Genomic DNA, 7,233 nt, shown 5'->3' with positions numbered 1-7,233 from the left:
CGTCTTGTTGGGAATATAAATCTTCCTTTTCACTTCTTTCCCTTGAATATATTTTTGTACTTGTTTCATTGCCATCGGGATAAGCTCAGCTTCATGAATATCTTTGTTCACTTTCATGGCATGTCTTACTTTTCCATTCACTTGAATAACCATTTCTATCTCTTGTTCAACCAAATATTTCTCTTTCCATACAGGCCAAGGTACATCTGCAATAGTACCTCGACTCGATCCTATTTGTTCCCATATTTCTTCGGCAATATGTGGAGCATAAGGCGCCAATAATAGAACAAAAGGTTCCAATATAGCTCTAGGTCGATAAGTCCATTTCATAGCGATATTCACAAATTGCATCATACTGGATATAGCTGTATTGAAACGGAGTGCTTCAGTATCTTGAGTCACCTTTTGGATAGTTTCATGAAGAGCTTTATATTGTTCAAAACTGGGTTCTCTATGCTCATTCATGGAAGATTGCATGAGAGGAACAAACAGTCTCCATACTCGTTGTAGAAAACGATAAACACCATAAACATTGTTTGTACTCCATGGTTTTACCTAAAAGCTATCTCAATATGATTGTTATCCGAACCTTGTGTGCGTTTGAGTTACCTGTTCCAAAGGTCCCATAAACATCAAATAAAGACGAAGCGTATCAGCACCAAACTGTCGTATCATGTCATCCGGATTTACTACATTGCCTCTGCTTTTGGACATTTTATGTGCTTTTGAAAATACCTGAATGGAGGGATTCTGTTTCCATACAAAGTTATCACCTGATTTTTCTACTTGATCCGATGAAATGCGAACTTCCTCTACCGATATGTTTCGATCCGTTTTCAAACAATGGGAAGATAAGTCGACATCTGAAGCAGAAATCCATCGTCCTTCTTCTTTTTCACCATTGTATGGCTCTCCATTTTTTACTCGAAACAATGAATATTCAGTTTCACCCAATATCATTCCTTGGTTGACTAAACGTTGAAAAGGTTCCGATGTGGATACAACACCCAAGTCATACAGCACTTTGTGCCAAAACCGGGCATAGAGCAAATGAAGTACCGCATGTTCCACTCCTCCAACATATAAATCTACGGGCATCCAATATTTTTCCAATGTAGGATCCACTATTCCAGTATCGTTCAAGGGATCGATATAACGCAAATAATACCTTGACACAAAAATTTTACTTGTACAATAGAGAACCATAACTATTTTACTTACCAACAAGAGCCTGCCCATTGTGGCATCGTATTGGTCTCTCGACGAGCAACTTGTCCATCATAATCGATGTATAACCAATCTTCAATATTGGCCAAGGGAGATTCTCCGTTTCCTGCTGGTTGAATGGAATCAGTTTCAGGTAAGAGAACTGGAAGTTGATCTTCTGATAAAGGAACCATTTGTCCATTTACAAATACGATGGGAAAAGGTTCTCCCCAATAACGTTGACGTGAAAATAGCCAGTCTCGAATCCTATCACAAATGAATGTATAGATAAAAATATTTTCAATGATCGACCATACACAGCATTAAGCAACGTACTTGTAATAAGTCTTCCTCTTTGCCAATCCTTGTTCTTCTAAAATTTCCATCAACAACTTTCTAGCTTCTGCACAAGTTTTGCCATCCAATGAAATACCAAAAGTATCATTCCAGTGACATATTTTACCTTCACCTAGTATAGGAAGTCCATCTTCATGATCCGAAACGATAACTTGATGAATAGGTAAATGATATTGTACAGCAAATTCATAATCTCTTTCATCATGTGCAGGCACAGCCATTATCGCTCCAGTCCCATAGGATGCCAATACATAATCAGAAACCCATATAGGAATGTAGTTCTTTGTCAACGGATGAACTGCAAAACTTCCAGTAAATACTCCACTTTTCTTGGTATCTATTTTACGGTCCCATTCGGACTTTTGAAGACATTGTTGTCGATATTCAAGCACTTTGGATAAATGAGTAGGATTACATATTAGTTCCAATTGAGGATATTCCGGTGCAATAACGATATACGTAACTCCCAAAATAGTTTCCGGTCGAGTTGTAAATGCGCAAATGGGAGTTGATGATAATTGTTCAACATTCTCTTCTCGATAAATTGGAAATTCCAATTCCAAACCTTGTGATCGACCTATCCAGTTTCTTTGCATCTCCTTGATGTTTTCAGGCCAATCCAAGCCATCTAAATCGTCTAATAACCGATCAGCATAAGCAGTAATTCTTAATAACCATTGACGCATTGGTTTCTTTATAACAGGATAGCCACCACGTTCTGACTTGCCATCGATCACTTCTTCATTCGATAATACGGTTCCCAAAGCAGGACACCAACTTACTTCCACTTCATCTTGATAAGCCAAACCTCTTTCGAGGAGTTTCAAAAATATCCATTGAGTCCATCGATAATATTTTGGATCAGTAGTACTGATTTCACGTGACCAGTCGTAAGAAAAACCGAGCATTTTCAACTGTTGTCGAAATCGTTCCTTGTTGCGTTCCGTTGTGATAGCTGGATGAGTTCCGGTTTGCATCGCATATTGTTCTGCTGGTAAACCAAATGCATCAAAACCAATAGGATGCAAGACTTGATAGCCTTGCATTCGCTTAAACCTAGCAATAATATCTGTGGCAGTGTATCCTTCAGGGTGACCAACGTGGAGTCCGGCACCAGAAGGATATGGAAACATATCCAGTACGTAATACTTCGGTTTAGAAGTGTCAACATGGATCGGAACTTGGAAAGTCTTGTTCTTTTCCCAATAATGTTGCCATTTGCTTTCTACTCGTGTGAAATCATAAGTATCCAATGGCAACTGCTGTTTGTCGAAGTTAACGTTGGAATCTTCGTCGATAGAATTTTGCACACAACAAGTTGTAAACAGTTTTTCATTGTAACAAAACTCTCTACGGAAAATCAGAATATAGTGTCTCCGTTTAGAATGAAAAAGTAAGGAATTCTTCTGGAAGAACGAGTGGAAGCAGCAGCAGCGAGAAGAGTGTTCAAAAGAGACACATGAATGACGTTGCTTATTACTAGCCAAAGCTGTCAGTACAAAGGTAGGAGAAGACAAAAAAGATGCTGTGTAGACTGAACACATCTCCTCCAACGACAAACACAATTACCAAAAGTCAAGGATAAAGAGAAGGAGATTGATCTGCACAAGATGAATTGGTTTCTGTGATGGGATAAAGAGCAATGAAATAACCAGTCTCCGTCGAACAACTTTCAGAAATGAAACACACATTTCGCTTGTCTCAATGCAATGGATAATTCCTTTTCTTATTGGAATGCTGATTGATAGAGGAAGTGACTCCAAGTGGCCATCTAACAGTTCAACAATGACTGGGTAGTCCTTTTCTCGTTGTCTCTTATTCATTGAATATTTTATATTCCTTTCACTGTTGTTGGATAGATGCCATAGAATATCCATTTCCCTAAAAATGGAATGGATATATATATATATATAGTGTCTTCATATGTCATATCATTAAATATCGATCTGAAATACCCAGGCCATTTTCGTCGTCGTCCGATTGCTTGGTTTGTGAATTCAAGAGTACTGTTGTTTGTCGATATGACTACAGTAGCTGCACCACCAGCTACGAAAAAGGTTGGATTAGAGTCCACAGAAACACCAAAGAGAATCCGTATCACTTTAACGAGTAAGAACTTAAAAGCAGTGGAAGGAGGTTAGTGTTTCACGAAAATAATTATTGGGAAAACTAAGTTGGGAATACAGTATGCCAAGAACTTGTCCAAAGAGGTAAAATGAATGGCTTGCGAGTCAGAGGACCTGTTCGAATGCCGAGGAAAATACTGAGAATTACGACGAGAAAATCTCCTTGTGGAGAGGGGACCAATACCTGGGATCGCTTCGAGCTCAGAATATATAAACGAGTCGTGGACATATTCGCAACGGCAGACGTAGTGAAGCAAGTGACGGCATATGGATTCGACTCGGAAGTACAAACCGAGGTTACTATTAGTGATTAGAACCGCGCAGCAATAAAATAAGCGTTGTTCAAGTTTTACATACAACTTATACAATATGATTTGGGTGGTATATACATCGATGTTGACATGAAGGGACTGGGCATATGGGACGAATGCAGGTAAACTGTTCTCGATATGTCCCTTTTCTTACCAAGTCGCTTCCAACAAACCAGGTGATTAAACATTTTGTATGTGCACCGTGACCACATCCCTGACACCAGCTATACAGTCCTCTCACTTGACGATGGCAAAAACTGCACAATGGAAAACTTGTCGTTCTAGAATCTTCAATGGTCGTATTGGAACTGTTCCACTGACATATTTCTGGAAACGGTACAGCATTTTGTACTTCTGTTGCAGCGACATGCATTTCCATTCTTCTCAAAATATCAACATAGGTTGCAACAGTTCCTTGAGCTCCATCGAGCAACGACTTGATCGAAGGCTGTACAAGGTCCCAACACAATATCAATATCAACGAACAGGTTTGAACATCACCTATATCAGAAAGATACTGCCACCATTTGACAACAATTGAGTCAAACAACGCCTGGACACGAGTGTACATACAATGTTTTATGTAGGAAGTTCCTTGTCCTGAAAGGTACTGGATGAATTCATAAAAAGCATTCCAGATAAATTCATGGTGAGACAGTTCTACACTTGTATATAAAGATATCAATTCCTTACAAATGGAAATCCGCCATTCCCATGATGAAGAATCTCGTTTGGGTTTGCTTCGTAAAAATGGAGATACTACGTAACAAACTTGTCGGAGTATACTTTCATCAAGACCAATACCTCCACCGACAGGAGAATAACTATCTTTGTACAACATCTTTAGTCTCCAATTCTCGGATTCATCTTGTTTCCAAATATAAATCAGGCTTTGACTAAAAGGTCTCGTCAAATTCTCCTTAGTTGCTCGAGAATAAGTAGAATATGCGATGGAGTTGTGAGTAGAAAGCGCAAACACATTATTACGCAAATGTGAATAGGGCTGATAGCCTTTATCAACCTGTTGAATAATTATGGCGCCATTTTTGGAACAAGAAAAAAGCAAATTTCCACTGGACTCCCACAAGAGACACGAAACTGTATCGCGATGTCCACGTAACGAAATCACTGGCAAGTAGGGACGATGAATATCCCAAATAGATATTCTTGTATCAAGAACAGATGATGCTGATGCCATTTGTTCTTCATATCCCGGTCTCCAAGAAACTTTAGAGATGGCTGCTATGGTTGAGAGAGAAAAGATTTCTTGCCAACCTGAAAATGAAACTTTATCCAACAAGTTGGTCGAACGTTTTTGTTCCTTGCTCACATCCAAGGAGCTCTGTGTTTCTGTTGTACGTCCATCTTGACTCAAATCCCACACTCGGATAATTTTATCACGTCCACCAGTTGCTAGAACATTTTCCTTATCGGGATGCCAGGATACTGAAAATAGGAGACCACTGTGAGCACGAATGCTGAGAAGGTGAAGATCTGGTTTACGTATATCCCATAGTAAAAAACTTCCAGACTCATAGCCACCGCCTATCCAATATGGAAAATGTGGTGAGAAAGATGCGTCTCTGACAGGATCACTTTTACTATAGCATAGATTTATCAATGGAATATTATTCTTGCCAAATTCACGCAAGTCCCATAACCTTATGCTTCCATCTTGTGAAGAGGACAAAAAGCTGTACGATATGGTGTTGTGCCAATCCACCTTATTGATAGCCCTTTCATGTGCAGTAATAAATCGAGGTTCTGTTGGCTTTTTACGAGAAGAAAGGGAAGAATACGAAAAAGACATAGACGAAGTAGAGACATTGGCAGTTTCAACGTCCACTGCTAAATCCCACAAGACCAAAGAGCCATCGGTGGAACCACTCAATACAAGACTGCCGTAACCTGGTAGCTTATGCCAGCGAATATCATTGATGGAGTATTTTAGACCCTTCCTTCTTGAGGATCGAAGATTACGAACTTCTTTTAGGATATTGTTTTCGATACTAAATAAGCGAAGAACCTCTCGTCCTCCAGCAACTAGGAACTTTTCCGATGCGTCGCAGCTAATAGCAGATAGTGAACTTTCCACCTTGTAACTTGAAACTAACGATATCTCCTTATTACGAACCATAAAATATGAAGCAATAACTACTACTGCTTAAATATGTATAAGAACCTTTATCATGTTTATAATATCTGTAACTTTCACAAGACAATTATAGGAATCTGTTCATTGATAAATGAAGGAGGAGCACTTTTTCACATGTTGTTAGAAGATTCGAACCAAATAGATATACACTTACTATATATAGATATATATTGCAGTTTTGATGAGGAAATTGCAATTTGTTTCATCAGGTAAGTGAGCCTTGACCCATTGTTAAGCGGTGTTTATCTGTATAGTGACTTGCTCAACGTGCAAGGTTGATAATACGAAAGTCATCGACTTGTCAGTTTTTCAAGTTTTGTATGTAGCATCATGGGTGTTGTTACAGCATATTTGGAACAGTATTTTCTCCAACCGACTATCAAACGAAAGAAAGACAAGTTTTCGAAATATTCAAAGACACAAAAGAATATATTCAGAGTGGAGAAAATGTTGTTCTTGCCTAGGAAGTGCTTTAACTGCGTCCGTTGCTCACAACAAGCCAACTCTAGACGACTGGTTGGACTACCAAAGTCGGTAGATTGGAGTCAGGAGCATTTGAATAGAGATCAAAATAGCAATACAAAAACGCTACACTATGCTCGTTCAATAATTGTTTCGGAACCGTGGAAGAATAAGCGATTTACTGTTTTGGGAGTTGAAACTTCTTGTGATGACACAGGAGTTGCCATTGTGGATAGCAGCGGAAGAATTCTGGGAGAGACTAGAGCTGGTCAAGAATATATTCACAGCAGGTGGGGAGGAGTTGTTCCAGCGCTAGCTCGAGATGCACACGAAGATGCGATCAGTGGCTGTATCGATGATTGTTTGAAACAAGCCAATCTTTCCGTTTCCGAGCTTGATGCGATAGCGGTTACTATGGGTCCTGGTTTAGAACTTTGTTTACGAGTAGGTTTTGAGAGTGGTCGAACTATAGCGTCGTCTTATCATTTGCCTTTTGTTTCTGTTCATCATTTGGAAGCTCACTGTTTGATGGCAAGACTGTTTTTTCAGGATATTACATTTCCCTTTTTGAATGTTCTGGTTTCTGGTGGACATTGCCAGCTTATATTATGAACGA

At 39.2% G+C, this 7,233-nt stretch overlaps 4 protein-coding genes across 4 annotated transcripts in view; 2 read left to right on the top strand and 2 right to left on the bottom strand.

The window, feature by feature from the left end:
* The window catches only part of Gasu_58970 (leucyl-tRNA synthetase), a 3,201-nt gene extending 67 nt beyond the window's left edge, over positions 1-3,134 (bottom strand). The window contains exons 1-4 of the mRNA XM_005702957.1: positions 1,543-3,134; positions 1,222-1,473; positions 610-1,168; positions 1-555 (exon numbers count right to left, since the gene is read on the bottom strand). The exon at positions 1-555 is cut by the window's left edge and continues 67 nt beyond it. Of these exons, the coding sequence (XP_005703014.1) occupies positions 1-555; positions 610-1,168; positions 1,222-1,473; positions 1,543-3,107 (2,931 nt within the window). The 5' untranslated portion in view covers positions 3,108-3,134. The remainder of the gene's footprint in view (positions 556-609; positions 1,169-1,221; positions 1,474-1,542) is intronic.
* A 360-nt stretch (positions 3,135-3,494) lies between these two features.
* On the top strand, positions 3,495-4,089 carry Gasu_58960 (40S ribosomal protein S2e). The gene is made up of 2 exons (XM_005702956.1): positions 3,495-3,699; positions 3,750-4,089. The coding sequence occupies exons 1-2, from the start codon at positions 3,585-3,587 to the stop codon at positions 4,001-4,003; spliced, it is 369 nt and encodes a 122-aa protein (XP_005703013.1). The 5' UTR covers positions 3,495-3,584; the 3' UTR covers positions 4,004-4,089.
* Positions 4,090-4,131: 42 nt separating this feature from the next.
* Gasu_58950 (uncharacterized protein) lies at positions 4,132-6,154 on the bottom strand. Its single transcript, XM_005702955.1, has 2 exons — positions 4,274-6,154; positions 4,132-4,224 (listed from the first exon to the last, which is right to left on the bottom strand). Exons 1-2 carry the CDS (start codon positions 6,135-6,137, stop codon positions 4,181-4,183), a joined length of 1,908 nt encoding a protein of 635 aa, XP_005703012.1. The 5' UTR covers positions 6,138-6,154; the 3' UTR covers positions 4,132-4,180.
* A 180-nt stretch (positions 6,155-6,334) lies between these two features.
* Gasu_58940 (O-sialoglycoprotein endopeptidase) lies at positions 6,335-7,233 on the top strand (the record flags this gene model as incomplete). Its single annotated transcript, XM_005702954.1, has 1 exon — positions 6,335-7,233. The coding sequence occupies exon 1, from the start codon at positions 6,486-6,488 to the stop codon at positions 7,227-7,229; it is 744 nt and encodes a 247-aa protein (XP_005703011.1). The 5' UTR covers positions 6,335-6,485.

Source organism: Galdieria sulphuraria (genome assembly GCF_000341285.1).
Source record: "Galdieria sulphuraria unplaced genomic scaffold scaf_64, whole genome shotgun sequence".
Classification (NCBI taxonomy): Eukaryota; Rhodophyta; class Bangiophyceae; order Galdieriales; family Galdieriaceae; genus Galdieria; species Galdieria sulphuraria.
Note: the sequence above shows the minus strand (reverse complement) of the source record. Positions and strands in the feature narration are given on the sequence as shown.

Excerpts from the sequence above, each read along its gene's own strand:
- Gasu_58960 (XM_005702956.1), top strand. The coding sequence starts at position 3,585 with ATGACTACAGTAGCTGCACCACCAGCTACGAAAAAGGTTGGATTAGAG. Across the intron at positions 3,700-3,749 it reads CTTAAAAGCAGTGGAAGGAG|TATGCCAAGAACTTGTCCAA; the intron begins GTTAGTGTTTCA and ends TTGGGAATACAG.
- Gasu_58950 (XM_005702955.1), bottom strand. The coding sequence starts at position 6,137 with ATGGTTCGTAATAAGGAGATATCGTTAGTTTCAAGTTACAAGGTGGAA. Across the intron at positions 4,225-4,273 it reads TGAAGATTCTAGAACGACAA|CTGGTGTCAGGGATGTGGTC; the intron begins GTTTTCCATTGT and ends AGGACTGTATAG.